The sequence below is a fragment of the Littorina saxatilis genome, linkage group LG5, assembly GCF_037325665.1.
Source record: "Littorina saxatilis isolate snail1 linkage group LG5, US_GU_Lsax_2.0, whole genome shotgun sequence".
NCBI lineage: Eukaryota > Metazoa > Mollusca > Gastropoda > Littorinimorpha > Littorinidae > Littorina > Littorina saxatilis.
In genome coordinates, this window is record NC_090249.1 from 18483951 (window position 1) to 18506761 (window position 22811).

The window sequence follows — 22811 nt, forward strand, 5'->3', positions numbered from 1 at the left end:
ATTATGGTTACATTCAAGTGACTCCTGCATGTACTCGATGGTTACTTCGAGGTAGCTTTATTAAAAAAATAGTTTCTGGGGGGGGGGGGGGAGATGGGGGTAATATTATGCATAATACAATGTACCACAAGCTGCTTTTTCAGATGTTCTGTCATAACCCTTAAAAATGTACTTCCATATATCTCTTTGTTTAAAGACCTGATTTTTTCACACATTTTTAACGGTGTTAGAAATTAAACAGACACATTCTCCACACATAAAGTACAGTAAACACAAGCTGCATTTCTCGTTCTGTGGCTATAAGCTCACAGCATGATCATATTTAATCCCAAATCTGCGGTTGACAAATCACATTTTCAATGGGGACAATTATGACAAGAAGCTTGATAGAAGTTGGAGGAATTGTTTTTCCACACTTCCGCCAATGTTTTTTTTTTCTCTCGGAGAAATCAATGTTTACCGCACTCGATATCGCGGAATGGTTTATATTTGCGAGAGCAGGGGGCCAGAATAGTGACGAAGGCGTCACAGGCATTCTTGCATTTGTACTCGAGGCACTTGAGGAAGGTATCCATCATGTTGATTTCTTTTTCCATCAGACATCTGAAGAAATTAATAAGAAATGTTACGCTGCTGGGCCGATCGGGAAGACTACTGTTTCATATAATGTCAGCTTTTGAGAACAACACCAACAAGTCGCGTAAGGCGAAATTACTACATTTAGTCAATCTGTCGAACTCACAGAATGAAACTGTACGCACTACATTTTTTCACCAAGACAACATAGCTCCGTCAATCCCCCGCGGCAAGGAAATCGCTGATACTTTGCACGTCAAAAAGGCACTGAAATTGACAAGCCAGTGAAGCGCAGTAGCGTTTGCGCTTAGCAGGAAAGGGCGCTTTTCTGTATTCTTTTGAACTTTCTGAGCTTGTTTTTAATTCAAAAATAACAGATCTATATGTTTCGGAATCACGGTGCAATACAGAATAAGAGCAAATCATTTTTTAATCGATTACTACAATTTTAATCTTAATTAGATTTTTGAGATTTTTAATGACCAACCTCATCATCTAATTTTGAAGCTTCGAAGTTGAATTCCATAGTCCAGGCTTCGTTGAAGATGGCTTGAACAAAATGTCAATTTTTTTTAAATGAGGGCGTGACAGTGCTGCCTCAACTTTCAGAAAAAACCGGATATGACGTCATCAAATATATTTATCCCCAAAAATTATAATAATTGTCTGGGGATAGGCTTATCATTCTCAGGAACTCTCATGTAAAACTTCATGAAGATCGGTCCAGTAGTTTTCTCTAAATCACTCCACACACACACACACACACTCACACACATGCACACACACCACGTCCCTAGTCTATATTCCCAGTCTATGTTAAAACAGTTAGTCAAAACTTAACTAAATGTAAAAAGGATAGAAATGTTACAATGCTTGGCTGGTGTAGTGCTCCATGCCCAGCATAATTATGAGATTAAGAAGAAGAAGGATAAGACATTTGACGGTGGTGGGCTGATGTAGTGTTGCGGCTTCATGACAGAATCTGCTTGGGACAAAAACAATAAAACAAAATGATAAACAATAAGTCGTGTGAAGCGATATAAAAACATTTAGTCAAGCTGTCAACATCAAAGTAAAAGATTAACACCAAAAAACAGTCATCGCCGAGACTATACTAAGATAGTCTCGAATAACCAAACCCAAAGACCTAGACGGGTCACGCTCGTCTCCATCCGTAGCTTGCGAACGCAGTACTTACTTAACCTATTTTCTGTAATTATTAGCACATTTTTAGAGTTAACATGACATATGTATTCGAGTTTAATGACAACTTTAATAAGCAAACTAATTAACTAACTAAATTGTTTATGCTGCCGATCATATATTCAATACCATAGCCCGGACTTCGTCGAAGATTACTTGACCAAAATTTCAATCGATTTGAAAAATGAGGGCGTGACAGTGCTGCCTCAAGTTTTACAAAAGCCGGATATGACGTCATCAAAGACATTTATCAAAAAAATGAACAAAATATCTGGGGATATCATACCCAGGAACTCTCATGAGAAGATCGGTCCAGTATTTTTCTCTGAATCGCTCACACACACACACACACACACACACACACACACACACACACACACACACACACACACACACATTACATACATACATACATACATACATACATACATACATACATACATACATACATACATACACACACACATATACACACACACACACACACACACACACACACACACACACACACACTCATACACAACCACCCTCGTCTCGACTCGATTCCCCGTCTATGTTAAAACATTTAGTCAAATGTAAAAAGGGTTCCTGTCTGAACGATGTTACATTTAGCAGGTCACCTGGAATTATAGTCCTGATTTGCCAAAAACTGAAATGGTAATAAAATCTGTATTAAATAAAAGATTATTACTTCATGATGCGGACGTTATAAAGAATACGGCAACAGAAGTTGACGGCAGCTTCACGGTCCATACAAGTCTGGAAAGTACTGATTGAATTCGTGCACCCGACATGGTAGTCTCCCCTGGAAAAATATCAAATAGAAGTTAACTAGCAACGTTCACGATCTCTGTGAGTGTGCACGATTGTACGGGTCAGAGTGTCTGTGTGTGTGTGTGTGTGTGTGTGTGTCTGTGTGTGTCTGTGTCTGTGTCTGTGTCTGTGTGAGAGTCTGTCAGTCTGCATGTGTATGTCAGTCTGCGTGTTTGTGTGTGTGTGTGTGTGTGTGAGTGTGTGTGTTCGAGCGCGCGTGTCAGTCGTGCCGTGCGCGCGCAAGTGCGTGCGTGCATGTGTGTACAGGGCTCCCTAAACTTTACGTTCCTGCGTCTAATACGCACTAAAACGATGCAGCAGAAAAACTTCACTGAATGGGTCCTACGACGCACGAGAGAGACTGAGAAGAGCGGTTCCCGTCACGCACTATACGTACGCGTGCCATCAGTACTGTTTTCACAAAATGTTCTTCAAGATCTGTATGGACGCAACTTTACGGAGTGAATCTGACCTGTGCATTCTTGTGAAGGTCTCAAAGAGTTTCAACAAGTCGCCATTGCTTTAAACCGGCGCTACAGGGTTCTTGTGTCGGAAAGGAATATGCCTTTCGAAAGCAAGAATAGGAACCTAGGAACGTGGCGTGGTGGCGGTCTGCTCTCTGCTCACTCAGTCTGGCTCCGAGTAGGGGGCATAGTAGGTAGTGGGCTGCGTCCGTTAGCTCGGGACAGACCCACTACTGAACACCGTCGAAGTGACTCAGCAGAAGTGCAGTGTCATCTTCCGAGGGTAGCCCACCGCAGCGACCCGACATCCCCCCTCCCCCGGAGCGTCTGTAAAAATAGACAAGTCTGGCAGTGGAACGAAATTCAGATGTGGATGGAGCAGTGAAGGTAGAGACGGGGCGGTGTGAGAGCACAACGGGACAAGGAACAGGTGTAAGGACGGGGAAAAAAAGAAAGAAAAAAAATAGGAACCTCCTTGTCTTCCTCTTTGGACCCTGTAAAGTTCCACTGTGACGGCTTAGACCCCCTACATTAAAAAAAAGTAGGACCGGAGGGGGGAGGGGGGGGGTCCAGGAACCCTCTATGTTGAGTATCCGTGGAGAACCCTGGTGTGTGTGTTGGTGTGTGCGTGAGTGTGTGCCTCTCTTTCAGTAAGCCTACTATATATATATGTCTATCTGGCTCTGTCCTCGTGTGTGTGAGGGGGGGTGTGCGTGTGTGTGTGTGTGCGCGCGTTCGTGCGTGTGTGTAACGTGCGCGTTCGTGCGTGTGTGTAACGTGCGCGTGTGTGTGTGTGTGTGTGTGTGTGTGTGTGTGCGTGAATGCTTGTGTGTGTGAGTGTGCGTGCGTGCGCGTGTGTGTGTGTGTGTACATGCTTGTGTAAGCGTGTGTCTGTGCTCACCGCGTCGACGCTGTCTGGTTAATGCCCAGAAGTAGCACATTATAGATGAAGGCGGCGTCGGTGTTCAGGAGTTTCCGTGCCTTTTTCAGTTCATCGAAGATTTCGGGGTTGTCATAAGGTGAGGCACACAGCGAGGGCAGCCCGCCCATTGTGGACGGGAACGTTGCGTTAGCTGGAGCCTGTGTAACGACAAGTCAAGGTTGACAGGATGGAAGCAACCATAAACTGGATCACACGGGTTCACGATAGCTCAGGGGTAAAATAAACCACACAAAAATAAATTCTTTGAAAATTGCTCGCTATTTACGGGCCAGGTCACATAGCGCTGCGTCCTTACCACGACCATCCCGATCATGCCGATCTGAAAAAGTTATCAAAATGGGGCATATCGCCGTCAAAATTCAGCACATGGCACTAATACCCTAGTCACATAATATAGACGCCACATCTGCTACGACGGAAAAGTGTCCGAGAGCGTGGCCAATCGTGGGCCAAACGTGGCAGGATCTCCATGAGCGTGGTTTGGTCGGGGTGGGATCTGCTTGGTCGGGAAGCTTGCACGCTCTCCCCACGCTTATGTTGAACTGCACAAAACAAGCGTAGTCGTGTACAGTCGTGATGTAGTTGTTTTTAATCGCCATGTGCTGGATTTTGACGGCGAGCCCCGACTTGATAACTTTTTCAGATCGGAGTGATCGGCATGGTCGTCGTAAAACCGTAGAGCTGTGTGACGGGGGCCACAAAAATAACTACATCACGACTGTACTGCGCCCAGACCCGGCTACGCTTGTTTTGTGCAGTTCAACATAAGTGTAGGGAGAGCGTGCAGCTTCGCGACCTAGCAGATCCCACCCCGACCAAACCACGCTCATGGAGATCCTCTCACGTTTGGCCCACGATTGGCCACGCTCTCCGACAATTTTACAACGGAGTAGAAGCGGCGTCTCTGTGTGACTGGGGTATACGGAGGGCACCTGGGATGTTCTCAAGCGGTGAGTGTTTGAAAGGGTGTTTGTACTGTGTGTAAAAGCCTGACAGTGTCTGTGATGGTTTACCGGAGGCTGACTGTGCCTTTAAAAAGTGCCTGTACAGTTGTACAGTACCCGACGAAAGAAACACAACTAATTCGCGCCCACCGTTGCAAGTGTTTTTTCATCATTTTTAAATTGTCGTAAAATATGAACCAGATAAGGTACATAAAAAAGGAAGACAGAATCGTGGAGGATATCTTACTGGCTGTACGTAGTGCATATAATTTAATCGTTTTCTTTTTTTTACCTTTTTACTATACAGGGTAGGGGTCAAGCGAGTCGTGATTGCAGGCGAACATGTCACTTCGACACGCTACAAAAATCGTAAAAATGCATATTTTTCAACCAGGTAAAGACAGTTGTGGAGGAAATTCATCTCTCAACATGATCATCATTTAATTAGAATTATTCGCCAAAGCATAACATAATTACAAAAATGAACATAAATCACTTAGACGGTGTCATAAAGCTCATTCGCACGGAATCGATGTTATGATTTGTTTTAAAATCAGATGCTTTTTTTGACCAAGTGTCTGTTCTACACGAACATGCTGTAATTAGAGAAAAAAAATCCTGCGCTTTTTTTAATCTTTTTTAACCAATGACCTGTTAGCGTTGTGATTTTTGAGAAAGTACTATGAAGCCAAGCGCATACGTCCCCCCTCCCTTAACACATACATACACACTCATAAACACAAATACACAAACACAGACACATCGTCATCGATACACACTCACACATAAATAAACAGACAAACGAACAAAGAAAGTCCCTAAGATGTGCAGGTCCGCTTCGCAGTGCTGAAATAGACGTGACGCTCACTGCCACTTTGAAGATCGTTGTCCCAATCTGCAATAATGTAACGCTTTGGCGAATAATTCTAATGAAATGATCATATTAAGAAATGAATTTCCTCCACATTTGTCTTCATCTGGTTGAAAAAATATGCATTTTTACGAATTTTGTAGCGTGCCAAAGTTATTATTATTTTATTAAATTTTTTTTTATTACCTGTATGGCTATGCCAGGCTTGAACTTCTGCACAGGGTCGTCCATGGAGAAGTTGTAGGGTCTGAACTTGATGGCAGCACCACACCCGTCAAGAACCGCGAAGTTGTCGATGGGGTCGTAATAGTGGAAGAGGTCGAGCCCGTTCCAATTCTCCGTCATCCCCTTACCCCACGGCGAATCTTGGCTGTGGTCGCCAAACATGATGAACTGAAAAGAAAAATGTGGACCTAACACTTAGTAACGCTGATGGGGTCTATGTCGACCAAAAGAGTGGGATTCCCTATAGGTGGACTTTCTGTAGAGGGAATCCCACAAGGTGGAGTTCCTGTAGAGAAGTAGGGTACCGCTCGATCTCGTGCCAAGCGCGTAACTGCCGTAAACGGATTTGAGTTACCTTAGCGTTACTTCCCCTTCCACAATGGCGGTTCCACAGGAAAATCTGTTCGAATTCTTTAATTCGCGTGCAGTATGTCGTTATTACGAGTAATTTATATAAGCTGCGTTTTCTTTCATTTAGTTATCGATTTAAACTTTTCTCAAATCAAAATTGCAAACCATACTCGATTTTTTTAAGAATAACAAAAAAGAACGAAAAACATCAAATCATGCTCTATCGATGTCGCTAAGCATCACGCGACTTTCAGCGAGATTGGCGAAACGCTTACAGGAACTCCCACATGGGATTCCCCCTACAGGAAGTCCACCTAGAGGGAATCCCACTCTTTTGGTCGACATAGACCCCATCAGCCTTAGTAACTTTATAACTTGAACACTTTATTTAACTTTAACTTTCTCAACAGCAGTCACATGTAATTAACAAGGGCCGCAATCAAATAACCAAAGGGAAGTCAGCGCTCTGTTTGCATTCGACATGTGTAATGGCCGAGTAAGCGAGAGTTCTACGGAACCAATCTCCTGGCACCTGGGAGAAGAACACGCATTGAAATGAACAAGCAATTTTCATCCTCAATTAACAAGGGCATGAAAACTAAGTTCAGCGTGAAATGTGTGGGGTTTGTCTTGCTTCACAGGCTGGCTGACTGGCTGACTGGCTGGCTACGTACCTACCTGTCTGCGTGTCTAATTGTGTTCATATCAAGGAATTGTTTATGCTTGCTTCATGGAGAAGAAAACCCTCATCAAGGCAGCGTTTGGGCCCTAGAAACGGAAGGACGATTATCATCTCCTCACGCGACATGAACAAGTCGTGCTGGTGCGACTTCGCACTGGGCATAAACGCCTAAATGCACACATGTCCCAAAAGATGAAGCTGGTCCCCTCCCCTACGTGCAGCTGTGGACTAGAGGACCAGACTACTGAACACATCCTTCAGCGATGCACCATCCTTGAGAGTCTGAGAAAAACCGTGTGGCCAACTGCAGTCTCCCTCCACTGCAAGCTGTACGGAGGAAAGGAAGACATGGAGAAGACGGCATCATTCGTCTCGCTGTCCGGGCTGACAGTATAGCTGGTGTGATCGACAAGAAGAAGAAGAAGAAGATGCTTGCTTCCACCCCCAACACCCCAACACACCCCCCCCCCAACCACCACACCCCCCCCCCCTCCCCCCAGGTGCCTGTCGTTTCACTGTCGGTGTGTGTAAGCCCCAAAATTGCGAGTTTCTGGACATTTCTATCTATGTGTCACTTAGTGTTAGTCTTTTTGTGGTGTACGTATCTGTCTGAACTGGTCTTATTTCTTCTTCTTTTTGTATTTCATTGTTTTAAGACATGGAATTTTGAAATCTTCCCTTTCACTAAACTTACTAATTGTGAGCAAAAACCGCGGTTTATATCTACTTCCTGGTGTTAATTTTGACCTATGTAAAAAACAAAATATGGATAAACTGTTTACATCTACTTCCAGTCCTGTTTTCACTTGTTTTTTTAAACGCAAATAGTTGTTACCAAGGCTTTGAAATTAACGTTTCATCGGTAAATTTACATACAAAAAAATGTTATGCCTGAATGTAAAAAGATTATGGGTAACTTACCCTGACGATATCATCGTCGACGACCTTCAGTTTCTTGACGTCCAGCGAGACAATCTCATCCTGCTTGTTGAAGTTCCCGATGGCAATGTTGACATCCACGCCTTTCTGGTAGTACGCACCGTAGACTGTCACTGAAGTCTGTGCAAATACCTGTACGCGAAGCACGACCGTCAATACTTGAAATGTTAAAAAAAATATTGTTGGCATCCTATGAGTTTCCATCATTCTCTAGTGTGCCGTTCGAATGGCAGAGTTTCAACCAACTTTTCACCAACTTTTGTTGGTTTGAAATTGCTCCCGAGTTGTTGAGGTCAAGTCGAACAAAATTCTGCCATGTGAACGGCCCTAACGATTTGGGACATATTTGGCCGCGACTTGAAAACTCAGTTGAGCGCTGTTCGGCTGGGCCGTGACATGGTGCAGATTTTGCGCAGACTTTCCTCACAGCGCTTGGTTAGCTTTAACCAAACTGCTCTTCTCGCATTATGAGGTATAGCTCCAATAGCTGAACTGGCCTTCAAGTCTGCCGAGAATCGCTGCTTAAAACTAGTTTGAGGTTTTGCGCAGTTCACATCGGCAGCGGTTTTGATTTGACTTGGCGCGGAACAAAATGGCTAGAAAGTTGGGGGAAAGTTGGTATAAAGTCTGCCATGTGAACATCACTTAAAGCCGCTTCTAAAAGGCACAGTCTTTTACGTAAAGACAGATCTAATCACTATTTCAGATCTGCCCAGGCTTCTACGTTGGATAAGAATATCACTCCACTTGGACACATACCAAGAATCAACACCCTGACTTCTTCCCGTGACCGGCATGGTTGGCCTAGTGGTATGGCGTCCGCCCCGTGATCGGGAGGTCGTGGGTTCGAACTTTGGCCGGGTCATACCTAAGACTTTAAAATTGGCAATCTAGTGGCTGCTCCGCCTGGCGTCTGGCATTATGGGGTTAGTGCTAGGACTGGTTGGTCCGGTGTCAGAATAATGTGACTGGGTGAGACACGAAGCCTGTGCTGCGACTTTTTGTCTTGTGTGTGGCGCACGTTATATGTCAAAGCAGCACCGCCCTGATATGGCCCTTCGTGGTCGGCTGGGCGTTAAGCAAACAAACAAACAAACAAAATTTCTTCACGTGCAGACTGGGATGTGTGTGTGTGTGTGTGTGTTTATGTGTGTGTGTGTGTGTGTGTGTGTGTGTTTATGTGTGTGTGTGTGTGTGTGTGTGTGTGTGTGTGTGTGTGTGTGTGTGTGTTTATGCGTCCTTGTAAAATAATGTTCAGTGCAGTTCATTTCAGCTCGCTAAATTAGATTTCCTCGCGGCGAGAGTTTCCTAAAAAACGCTACTTCCTCGCCACACTCACCAAATCTAGCCGCTAAGAAACGGAGGACTGGCTGAACAAGAGCAGTACAAAACATCCTCTGCATGCTTCTGTGATTTAGGTCAGCACGTTCAGTTTTTGCGTGGAATTGCGTGGTATTACCACACACACGTAGGCAGTCTCTGGTTATACCATAAAGAACAGATCGTTATCATGTGTGTGTGTGTGTGTGTGTGTGTGTATGTATGTATGTGTGTGTATGTGTATGTATGTGTGCGTGTGTGCGTGTGTGTGTGTGTGTGTGTGTGTGTGTGTCAATTAATTTCACTCACAATTTGCCACTATAGTGTCCGTTGATAAACAAATGCCTTAAAAATGCCCCCTCTTCACAGACACTGAGAGCAGTGTTAGGCTGTTGAATGTGTGGTATGTGTGCAAGTGGATAGACCGTGACGTTTCTTTGTTCATTTGCGATTTTGTTGGTGTTTGTAAATTTTTATTTTTTTTTAACATTTTGGTGTTTTTGCTTATTCCTTTTAAGAAAAGTTTCTCTGCCTCATGGCTTTTTCCAAAAATGAGTGTCTATATATATACCATACCTCAATGGAGCAGAATTGGAAGTTTCCGTTGTCATAGGGCACGAAAAAGTTAGTCAAACGATAGCGGCAAGGCAGAGTAAGGATGGACTTCATTCCCCCGAAAGCGACGATGAAGGGATCCAGACTCGCTTCGCAAAGAAATTCATCTGAGAAGGGAAAAGAAAGATGCACTAAATTTGAATTCGTGTATATGGAACATAACGTGCGCCAGTTGGATCGAAAGCAATACAAAAAAATGTAAGGCCGTTCTCGTGATTATCTGGATCACCTTTCGGATTAAAGATTTCTTTTACAAGTATCACGTGACCGCCGCTCAAGTAAGGGTACCCTAAAAATCGACAAAAAAATCACAATAGTCAAACCTTTGCAACTTTTACATGCGAGATGAAAGCCAAATCAATTATCTACCAAAAAAAAAAATCGATTTTCAATTGGGCCCTTCCGTTTTTGTCCAGTCCATTTTGAGGGTACCCTTTTTTGAGCGGCGGTCACGTGATCCATGTAAAGAAATCTTTAATCCAAAAGGTGATCCAGATAGACAAGTGAACGGCCTTAACTGGCATATAAAGTTTGCATGAAATGACATGGGAATTATTGCTTTAGTTTGGGTGCGAAATTTGTCGCAATAATTGTTTGGCCAAGTTTAGTTAAGTGTCCCAAAAGCGAGGACATTTTAGGAAGTTGTCAAAAGGTACGACGAATAGAATCATTCCAGGAAGATCTTATGCAGGCATAATCGTGATTAAAAGCGGTCATTCTGACTTCAACATGTGATTCAACTGATCTGGAAAGCTTACTTACGCAAAATGGCTAACTGTTTACACAAAGAGTTCATTTTGGGAATTCAATGTGAATACTACCGCTTTGACTTCGACAAATACACGCACAAGACAATCTTTCTCGTATTACAGGAAAAAACGTTTGAAGTCGTTGTCCGTTCTTCGTGGAGAACACAACTTTCCAACAGAAATATATGTTATACTCATTTAAAATTTATCAAATAACACACACACACACACACACACACACACACACACACACACACACACACACACACACACACGCACGCACGCACGCCCGCACGCACGCGCGCACACACACAAACACACACACGCACATGCACGCACACACACACACACACGCACGCACACACACACACACACACACACACACACACGCAAACACACACACACACGCACACACACACACACACGCACACACACACACACACACACACACACACACACATAAACAAGGAAGACCTAAATATGGACAACAGGTCAGACAAGAAAATTGGTTGATTAAGGGGTGTTGCAGGTAGCTCTGTCTCCTCCTTGGGGATGAAGCTACCAGGGGAAGGGATTGTGTTGGAGGTGCGGGTAGAGGGGTAGCCCTCCCGGTGCTCCCCCTTGGACCTCCCTAGTCGAGGACCCTGGGTCTTCGCGAGGTGGCCTTTGTGGCGTAATCCCTCCGGACTAGCATAACGTTTCCCTATCCCAAGACCGACCGTGCGTGGTCTATGACCACATCCTCTACGAGGTGACCCTATCAACTAGGCAGCGCAAGCCCCTAGGCGAAACACGGCGGATCTAGAGGAGAGAACCTCGATAAAAAAAACCTGAGCTGCCATGAAGACGGAGCATGTTGGCTGAGGACAGCGGGCAGACCTCCTGTGCCGACACCCATCTACAGGAGAAAACCAGGCATGCACGCATCAAACCCAACATACCGGGAACGCAGAAGAAGAAAGAAGAAAAGGTTGATTAAAATCAACATGGCCGAAGCAATGTTTTCATAAAAGAAGCGGTATTGTGCGGGCACATGTTGAATTTGGGTTACATGCGTTGCAGAGTATTTGAAAATCCGTAGGCATAAAAACATGCAAAGAAGAGTGATAGGTCCCTGTTGTGAATATAATCAAGTGGATAAATTGACAATATCAATTGTTAATTATTGTTATTTATTTGAATAAAAAATTTTGAAAAAAATAAAAATAAAAAAAGTGGATAAATTGATTACTTATGTTTCATGAGAACGGCAAACAACAACACATGTTCACCGCCCTCAGCTAATTGAAGAAAGAGTGCGGCCATCAGTAAATAGTAGAGCATAGTGCAATTTCATGTTGGTATCTTCTCCACTGAAAGCTATAACCCAAAGACTGAAGACCAAAGTGCTTTACCCCACTTCTGACCCGAATCACCACCCTCCTGCTAGGTACACGTGCACTCAAGTTAACCTCTGCTTTGACCTGTGTGCCAGAAGTCGGATGGGAGAGAGAGAGAGAGCGAGAGCGAGAGAGACACACACACACATAAACAGAGACAGACATAGAAAGACAGAAGCGGAGACTACTCAGAGGGAGACACAGACAAAGACATACATACACTGATACAGAGAGAGAGAGAGAGAGAGAGAGAGAGAGAGAGAGAGAGAGAGAGAGAGAGAGAGAGAGAGAGAGAGAGAGACGGAGAGAGAGAGAGAAAAAAAACTGTAACTGATCTCGTGAGAACGGTAACAAAACGAGACATGTCAGATCTCCGAACCCATTGCAATAGATGACCGCTCCTGCGGCCATCAATAAACAAAGGGAAGTAAGCACTCTTACTGAATAATACATGTGTCATGTGTTAGAGTAAGTGAAAGTTGTTAGGAACCGTTCTGATGGCACCTGAGTGAATAATAAGCATTGAAATGAACAAACGACTTTCATCCTCAAAAAAAGGATGATCGCCGCAAGCTCATTTGTTCCTCATTCTTCAATGCACTCTAACTAACACTTACGTGTTATTTATTGTATTGTATTTGTCTTATCGACACCAGCAATCAGACAAAGTCTGAGTCAGTTTACGGAACCAGCCTCCTTCCCCCTGGTAGGATTTGGAGCACTCAAATAAACGAACGACTGTCATCTCCTCACTTTTTTTCACGCATGCGATGAGACCATTGCCCTTGTAATTCTCTGGACACACACACTGGCTGTCAACACAGTTGGCAGTCTTGATACAGTGCTTTCCCTCTGTCGTGCAATTATCGCCAAACACTGTGGAACATAGCGCAGTCAATGTCACGAAACACAATAACAATTAGGAAAGTAAAGCTCACAAAACTGAAAAGCACACAACACAATAATAATAATAATAATAATAATAATAATAATAATAATAATAATAATAATAATAATAATAATAATAATAATAATAATAATAATAAATGAGAATTTATATAGCGCAACATCATAACTTTACAACTATGCTCTTTGCACTTGACACATTTAAAATTAAAACACAGTTATACAAGCATTTACATCTACATTCATAGTCAGCAACGCTTAATCAAAAGCATACACCATCAAACATACATTACAACAGATTCTTCCACTAACTAAGTAATAAAAACATGAATAAAATAGGTAGTGAAAACAAGGAAATACAAGCTGAATACCCTTAATCAAACAGAACATGTTATCAACAATACTGAAAACAGCCCTAGATGTTTATATACATTATCACATTATCACTAAAACAACAAATACACTACATGTAGCCTACTGATGGACTGAGAAAACAAAATCAGGGGTTGTATTTCTTGAAGAGGTGCGTTTTAAGTGTTCGTTTGAATGCTTGGGGTGACAGATTGGCGGATGTGCAAGGGGAGAGAATTCCATTGTGTGGAGAAAGTAAAAGTGCGTTGTCCGTATGTTTTGGTTTTGGTGTGTGGAATGGTGAGGATGCGACAGTCAGAAGAGGCACGGAGTTGTCTTGCTGGAGAATAGACGGTGAGGAGTTCAGAGAAGTAAGCAGGAGACGAGCCAGAAAAGAAGTTAAAGCAGAGGGTGGACAGTTTGTAGTCAATGCGGGCTTGAATAGGTAACCAGTGCAGTGTGTGAAGAAGTGGTGTTGCGTGATCTCGTTTTCGTGCTTTCAGAATGAGGCGTGCTGCCGAGTTTTGGACTTTTTGTAGTTTATGCAGGAGGTACAGAGGACAGCCAGAGAGAAGAGAGTTGCAGTAGTCAAGTTTAGAAAGAACAAAGGCACAGACAAGAGTGTTAGTTGTTTGAGAGGAGAGTGTGTGGCGAATGGTGCTGATCTTACGAAGCTCAAAATAAGCTGCTCTACAGACTAAAGATATATGTTTGTTAAGGGTCATGTCAGATGAAAGGGTGAATCCAAGGTTTCTAGCTGATGGTGAGAAAAGAATGTCGGTGTTGCCTATTTGAACAGAAACAGGTTGGGGAGAGGGAAATGTAGTGTTCTTCTTTTTGCACAGTAAGACTTCAGTCTTATCATCATTCAGCTTAAGTTTGTTATCGACCATCCAAGATTTAACATCAGTGATGCATGTCTGAATGGTCTGGATGGCGGAATGTGTCTCTGCAGGGGGACTGGGTTTATACAGCTGGGTGTCATCAGCAAAAGACTGATTTAAAACAGAATGGTTTTGAATCAGTGTGGAGAGGGGCTTAGTGTACACGATGAAAAGGATGGGACCGAGTACTGAACCTTGAGGAACGCCGAAAGAAAGTGGGGCTAGAGCAGACATCTGGCCATCGACAAGCACAGCCTGAGTCCTGCCAATGAGATAGGACTCAAGCCATGCTAGCGGTGGACCGGAGATGCCGTACAGAGTCTGAAGTCTATGGAGAAGCGTGACATGATCAATCGTGTCGAACGCTGCAGAAAGGTCAAGTAGGGTAAGCACTGACACATCACCACCATCCAGAGCAGACAGAATGTCACTGATTACTTTAAGTAGGGCTGTTTCAGTACAGTGAGAAGGGCGATAAGCGGACTGAGAGTGCGAGATCAAATCATGGGTGTTCAAATATGACAACAGCTGCTTCAAAACTACCTTTTCAAAAACTTTGGACAAGACGAAAGAGCACACATCACAAAAATGAAGAGCACACAAAACAAAAATGAAGAACGAACAACTCAAAAATTGCGTGCCAGTGCACAAACCACAAAAAGGAACAGGGCACAACGCACACACAAAAAAGCACACATTACAAAAACGAAGAGCCCCCACCACAAAAACGAACACCACACCGCACAAAAATGGCGTGCGCACATCACAAAAATGAATAGCACATTACACAAATACGAAGATCACATGTACACCGCACAAAAAGGAACAGCGCACAGCACAACAAAGAATAGCACATAACATAAAAATGAAGAACAAACAACACAAAAGTAACACACAACGCCAAAAAAAGAACACAACACAAAAACGAAGAACACACAATACAAAAATAAGGAGCACACAATACAAACAAAAAAGCACACATCACAAAAATGAAGAACACCCAACACAAAACAAAGAGCACAAAATAATCACATAAGAACGTAGAGAACACAACACCAACATGAAGAATACACAACGCAAAAATAGAGAACACAACCCAAAAATGAAAAGTGTGTTTGCCCGCTCGCCTGTCTGCCTGTCTTTCTGCCTCTATGACTGTGTGTCTGTCTGTTTGTTTGTCTCTCTGGTTGGTCGGATGTCTGGTCAGAAGACACTCTGTCTGACTGCCTGTGTATCTATCTTTTTGTTTGGTCGAATACCTGCCTCTCTGTCTGTCTGTCTGTCTGTCTGTGCGTGTGTATACGTGCGTGCGTGCATGTGTGAGTTTGTGTGTGTGTGTGTGTGTGTGTGTGTGTGTGTGTGTGTGTGTGTGGTCGAATACCTGCCTCCCTGTCTGTCTGTCTGTCTGTCTGCCTGTCTGTCTGTCTGTCTGTCTTTCTGTCTGTCTGTCTGTCTGTCTGTCTGTCTGTCTGTATACGTGCGTGCGTGCGTGCATGTGTGATGTGTGTGTTTTGTGTGACAGTCTGTGTGTGTGTGTGTGTGTGTGTGTGTGTGTGTGTGTGTGTGGTCGAATACCTGCCTCCCTGTCTGTCTGCCTGTCTGTCTGTCTGTCTGTGTGTCTGTCTGTGTGTGAGTTTGTGTGTGTGTATGTGTGTGTGCGTTTATATTTTTGCGTGTGTGTGTTCGTGCGTGTGTGTGTTCGTGCGTGTGTGTGTTCGTGCGTGTGTGCATTAGTGCTTATTTGTCTCTTTGCCTGAATGCCTGCCGGCCTGTCTGCCTGTCTGCCTGTCTGCCTGTCTGCCTCCCTGTCTGCCTGCCTGCCTGAACGAACATCATTATCTGTCTGTCTGTCTGTCTGTCACTACCTCTTACCTGCTTCTGGCATGAAGACCTTATCCCCGTCTTCCTGTAGTGTCCGGGTGACCAGGACACAGAGTAACACCAGTGTAGCGCGCACGTGCATCACGCCTTTCTACTAAACAAATGAAGACGGTAAGATCAGATACAATTTGGTTCTTTTTTTTAGCGTAATGTAGTAAGCATACAAAAGTGTGTTTTTACATCCAGGGCCTCGTCCGATGAGGGACTACTCTACATTACACTGACATAGTGTCATGCATTATCTTCTTCTTCATTCATGGGCTGAAACTCCCACGTTCACTCATGTTTTTGCACGAAAGGGTTTTTACGTGTATGACCGTTTTGAGCCCGCAGTTCAGGCAGCCACACGCCGCTTTCGCGGGAAGCATGCTGGGTATTTTCGTGTTTCTGTAACCCACCGAATTCTGACATGGATTACAGGATCTGTTCCGTGGGCACTTGGTCTTGTGCTTGCGTGTACACACGAAGGAGGATAAGGCACTAGCAGATCTGCACATAAGTTGACCTGGGAGATCGGACAAATCTCCACCCTTAACCAACCAGGCAGGCGGCCGCGGCGGGGATTTGAACTCACGACCTTCCGATTAAGAGGCCGATGTCTTATCCACTATGCCACTGCGCCCGTCGGTAAGATCAGATACAATTATGTGTGTTATTTGTTTAGCGTAATGTAGTCAGCATACACAAGTGTGTTTTTACATCCAGGTCCTCGATGGGGGGCTTCTCTACATTACACATAGGGTCATACATTCCTGCAAACGCACACAGACAATGGGAAACCAGAAAAAGATCATACTGTAAACGGCAGTGTGAAACGAAACAAGTTATCATTTAGGAATCATTGTAAACTGATACGCAGCTACGTACTAATGTAGCCTACACATAGTGAGTTCACAACTTCAGCACTTTTTCGATTCTAGAAGCAATTTTAATTATCATTTAAAAGTAACAATATACTGTAATACATTAATACTGGTATCACTATATTCAGAAAATTGGAAGGACGTGATTACTATAATGGGATCAAATGTTGTGATGTTCGTCAAACATTGTTATGAAAAAAACACACGAATGATCCGTGAAAACTAAATTGCAACAAAGAAAGCTTACCTTAGCGTGAGAATGACAGACCCACAGACCCTCTGACAGAAACTTTTCTGTCGACAGCGCATCCTGACACACACTCACAAACCCGTCATTTCGCTCGTAAAAAATATGCACAGCAAGTTTAAAGATCTTCTCCTTCCAGTGTAAACGATCTTGTAAACCACATCAGATCTGTTCAGGCTTTTTACAAAAAAACGTGTTTCAAATGAAAGCCCAAAACACATAGACTGCAAACGTCCCAAAATCAAGAATAACTAACAAGTGTTGTTTTACTTTGTTTGTGTGTGTGTGTGTGTGTTGTTGTTGTTTTACTTTGTATTCTGTGTTTCAAATGAACTATTGAATTCGTAAGTTGTTAAAGAAATTTTCGTTTTAGTGTAAGGCCAAACAAAAACAAGAAATTCCTCCGAGGTAGGAAAAACACCCCCGTTTGTCAAAGGGAAATAACCATTCTCACTGCCACCAACTGAGAAGGTTATTTCCCTTTGACCATTAATATGTGCCTCTATAAGTCCTTGTAGAATCTTAATCCACCAAGAACTCCCTAACGGTGTGTTTGACTGGTCCCAAATTTTGCAAGGACCGTCTCAGGAATGTATAGAACCTGTTCACCAAGTTTGGTGACGATCGGTCCGTTCATTCTTGAGATCTATATGCGAACACAAACACACAAACAAACACATCGAGTGAATCCTATACACACCCCTATACCGGGGGTGTAAATATATGTTGGTGTAGGGTAACGTGACCAAAAAAGATAGGATCGGTAGGTCGGCTTTTTTTTAAATGTAGTCGATTTTAAAGCAGGTTACTTCCCTTAGTCTCAGTATGATTCGCACAATGTGCCAACAGTTTTTTGTTTTTTTGAGAAATGACCAAAAAAATGTAGGGTCGGCGGGAAAAAATAGGGTACCCTAAACCAACATATATTTTTGTTTGGCATAAACGATCGTGTAGTTCACCATTTATCCGTCCAGGCTTGATAGTTATACGTGGAGTATGAGCATCCTCTCGCTTACACACAGTCATGCCAAACATCTGCAGCCTGCAGGCTACTGTTTTGTGTGTAGAGCGGGCAATTTCTTGCTGATTTCATTTCATAATCACACCTATGTAAATCTGCCACACTAATTCAGCCCCCACCACACGGTGTTTTTTGTTGTTGTTATATTTAGTCAAGTTTTGACTGAATATTTTAACGTAGAAAGGGGAATCGAGACGAGGGTCGTGGTGTATGTGTGTGTGTGTGTCTGTCTGTCTGTGTGTGTGTGTAGAGCGATTCAGACTAAACTACTGGACCGATCTTTATGAAATTTGATATGAGAGTTCCTGGGTATGAAATCCCCATACATTTTTTTCATTTTTTTGATAAATGTCTTTGATGACGTCATATCCGGCTTTTCGTGAAAGTTGAGGCGGCACTGTCACACCCTCATTTTTCAACCAAATTGGTTGAAATTTTTGTCAAGTAATCTTCGACGAAGGCCGGGGTTTGGTATTGCATTTCAGCTTGGTGGCTTAAAAACTAATGAGTGAGTTTGGTCATTAAAAATCTGAAAATTGTAAAAAAAATATTTTTTTTATAAAACGATCCAAATTTACGTACATCTTATTCTTTATCATTTTCTGATTCCAAAAATATATAAATATGTTATATTTGGATTAAAAACAAGCTCTGAAAATTAAAAATATAAAAATTATTATCAAAATTAAATTGTCCAAATCAATTTAAAAACACCTTCATCTTATTCCTTGTCGGTTCCTGATTCCAAAAACATATAGATATGATATGTTTGGATTAAAAACACGCTCAGAAAGTTAAAACGAAGAGAGGTACAGAAAAGCGTGCTATCCTTCTCAGCGCAAGTACTACCCCGCTCTTCTTGTCAATTTCACTGCCTTTGCCGTGCGCGGTGGACTGACGATGCTACGAGTATACGGTCTTGCTGCGTTGCGTTGCGTTCACTTTCATTCTGTGAGTTCGACAGCTACTTGACTAAATGTTGTATTTTCGCCTTACGCGACTTGTTTTCTTTTTCTTTCAACCCGTTGTTAGGTTATCAACAAGGCTGTTGATTTCAAAAATCTAAGAATTTGATTGATAAAAAAATTAAATTAAATTAAAATTCTAAAAAAGTCCCTTACCCCCCCCCCCCCCCCCCCCCCAAATCTACACAGAAAGCAGACAGGTCGTTAATTGTTGGTATGTGTCTAACTGGAAGGATGCCCTAGCTCTCGCAATACCTCATGCATAAGCCTGGACAGATATAATTATGTGCTGTACGTTCTACAAAATCGTTAACACGGGAAGGAGGGTTAATTAGTGTCTTACATTAAGCTTTTGCCCGGCAAACTCTTTTCGATTCCATGATCAAAAGTTTTTGCCTAAATATCCGTTAATTTTTCTCTATCTTCAATATCGCTTTTGCGTCGACGAACAGACACCTTACTAAACTGAATTGTTACACATTTTTACCTTCAGCAAAGGAATACATGCGCATTTTTGAGTTTGCTTTTTTTCTGAGCCACGGTAGACTTTCAGTCTCTATTTGTCTTTATTATTCTTATTATTGTTCTTGATTTATATGTTTCACATAAAGTAGGCAAAGACTTTGTTGGGGATTCACCTGTGTACTTGTGCCCAATGGCAACAATAGTAACATCAATCAATCAATCAATCAATATGAGGCTTATATCGCGCGTATTCCGTGGGTACAGTTCTAAGCGCAGGGATTTATTTTTTTATTTTTTTATTTTTATTTTATGCAATTTATATCGAGCACATATTTAAGGCGCAGGGATTTATTTATGTCGTGTGAGATGGAATTTTTTACACAATACATCACGCATTCACATCGGCCAGCAGATCGCAGCCATTTCGGCGCATATCCTACTTTTCACGGCCTATTATTCCAAGTCACACGGGTATTTTGGTGGACATTTTTATCTATGCCTGCATAACATGACTGTCTGAAGCCGTGCTCTTTAACCTGCTTTGGTTTCTTACTTCTACAAATCACTGTAGATTGGTTCCTGTTGCCATTCTTGCACATTCATAGTTTCAGTTGCATTTGATATTTTGATATAGGCTATCTTAAGCAGCGTTGTGCCTCTCTAAGCGAGGATTGGTCACGGATCGAAAAACATATTTGATGTGTATTCCATTTCTCTCACACAAACATATCCAACCTCCCTCCTTGTATGGCTCAACGACTGCCATAATTTGTTCTTCGGGTTTATTTTTGTCAGTTCCACCATCATGAAGATTTGTATTGTTCACGTAACATAAGCTTTTTGCTTGCGTTCGTGTCGCGCTTGCGTTGTTTCATGTCTTGTATATTGAATGCAAAGTGTTTTAAACCAATGACTGGTGACGCGGAATGTTGGGTCTGACTGACTAGGGTTTAACGTCCTCTTAGACCAACTGGTCTATATTGGGACAGGTATTGGTAATACGTTAAAGATATGGTGTGATACTTTGATTCGAACAAGCCCGCTGTGGCTGTCTTCTTCGACACACCAGCGAAATACGATCGTGATAATCGGAGACGAGAGATGATGCATGCGTGTCTTCGTGTTTTCCAAGCCCTGAGACTTTCGCTGTGAACGTGGGATCTTTTTCGTGCGCATGTGTGCACACGGGGGTGTTCGGACACCGAAGGGAGTCTGCACAAAGTTGACTCCGAGAAATAAATCTCTCGCCGAACGTGGGGATCAAACCCACGCTGATAGCGACCAACTGGCTACAAAGCCAGCGCGCTACCAACTGAGCTACGTCCCCGCCCCGAATGTTTGGTGGGTGTATGGTCTTTGTTACTGCTAAGAGGCTCCGCTCACATTATATATATGTAACTTCAGCAGGAACGACGACGCACTGCAGATTATCCTAGCCCGCTACACGTTGCATCGGAAAGGAAAACAGGCCAAGCACTCGTCATAATCCCTATCGCGGCATAAATAATAGGCAGTGCGTCGTCTGTGCCGCTGAAACTGCGCAGGTATATTCTGCCCTAAAGCACAAGCGTTTACGTTTGTGTTTGACAAACAATCAAAACCAACACAGCCAGGTAGCAACAGCAGAATTACACAGCAATGAAGAAAGCATCGGTGGTACAGTGGAACTCCCTTTTTAAGACATGAACAAAAACTGAGAAAATCAGGTCTTCAAAAAAGGAGGGAGTCTTAAAATGGGGGTACTTTACACAGGTTATGAACAGAAAATCTAAGAAAACACGGTCTTAAGAGGGAGGGAGTTTTTAATCGGGGGGTCTTAAAATGGGGGGTTCATGGTAGCTTCATGGGCTTGTTTCAACTTGTCGATTCTGAGTGACATCGCTTAACGGAGACCGTCAACATCTGCTGTTACCTTTTTTTACTGCTGATCCGCGACGTAAATTATTCCAAATCTGACAGATTATTGAAACACTGTGCAATGTCCTGAAATGTGAACAGTTGGGAAAAACAGATACGATAAAACTGTTGATGCTGTTGAGTTTGTACTTCAAATACTGACAAAGAGAGAGAGAGAGAGAGAGAGAGAGAGAGAGAGAGAGAGAGAGAGAGAGAGAGAGTGAGGTGGGGGAGGGGGCGAGGGGGAGAGGGAAGGGGCGAGGGAGGGTTGGGAGAGAGGAAGAGAGAGAGAGAGAGAGCTAGAGGGAAGGAGAGAATGGATTGGATTGTTTTTATCATACTGGTCATTGTCCCTTATAATGGTAGCGAACATACATGTATACAAAAACATTTTAAGAGCGAGAGAGCATGAGCTAGAGAGAGAGAGAGAGAGAGAGAGAGAGAGAGAGAGAGAGAGAGAGAGAGAGAGACACACACACACACACACACACACACAGACAGATAGAGATAGAGAGACAGAGAACAGTTTCATTTAAATTACAGATGTTTTATTTGGACATACGTGAAGAATGTTTTCAATGTAGGAGGTAAAGAGAAGTAACTGCTCATTGTTTGTGATGATCACATCAAAGATATATATACACAACTGTTCTGTGATGTGTGATAATGTTGTCTTTTTCACCTCTGGGGACAGAGACGAAGAATGAGTTGAAAAAAAAGAAACAGAGTGAGAGAGAAGTAAATGTATAAATTTCTTTCTTTTCTTTATTTGGTGTTTAACGTCGTTTTCACCCGTTCAAGGTTATATCGCGACGGAGGGAAGGGGGGTGATGGGATAGAGCCACTTGTCAATTGTTTCTTGTTCACAAAAGCACTAATCAAAAATTTGCTCCAGGGGCTTGCAACGTAGTACAATATATGACCTTACTGGGAGAATGCAAGTTTCCAGTACAAAGGACTTAACATTTCTCACAAACTGCTTGACTAAAATCTTTACAAACATTGACTATATTCTATACAAGAAACACTTAACAAGGGTAAAAGGAGAAACAGAATCCGTTAGTCGCCTCTTACGACATGCTGGGGAGCATCGGGTAAATTCTTTCTCGTCCCAACCAATATGGGACTCCCCCTAACCCGGCAGACGAAGAATGAGTTGAAAAAAAACCCAGAGTTAGAGACAAGTAAATGTAGCTTTCAAACTACATGCTATAGCATCAATAGCAACAGTCCAGCGCACTCTCTCGGCCAGCACCCT

The 22811-nt window shown here is 42.9% G+C and overlaps 1 protein-coding gene across 2 annotated transcripts; it reads right to left on the reverse strand.

The window, feature by feature from the left end:
• Positions 1-278: 278 nt before the first annotated feature.
• LOC138966473 (uncharacterized) lies at positions 279-17371 on the reverse strand. 2 transcript variants are annotated; one of them, XM_070338731.1, is made up of 9 exons: positions 17207-17371; positions 16088-16187; positions 12828-12950; positions 9908-10053; positions 7994-8143; positions 6001-6207; positions 3958-4136; positions 2471-2584; positions 279-603 (listed from the first exon to the last, which is right to left on the reverse strand). In XM_070338731.1, exons 2-9 carry the CDS (start codon positions 16176-16178, stop codon positions 450-452), a joined length of 1164 nt encoding a protein of 387 aa, XP_070194832.1. In that variant the 5' UTR covers positions 16179-16187; positions 17207-17371; the 3' UTR covers positions 279-449. The 2 variants fall into 2 exon arrangements, with proteins under 2 accessions (XP_070194832.1, XP_070194831.1); XM_070338730.1 differs by having other exon boundaries at positions 16088-16190; positions 17207-17285.
• Positions 17372-22811: the final 5440 nt, after the last annotated feature.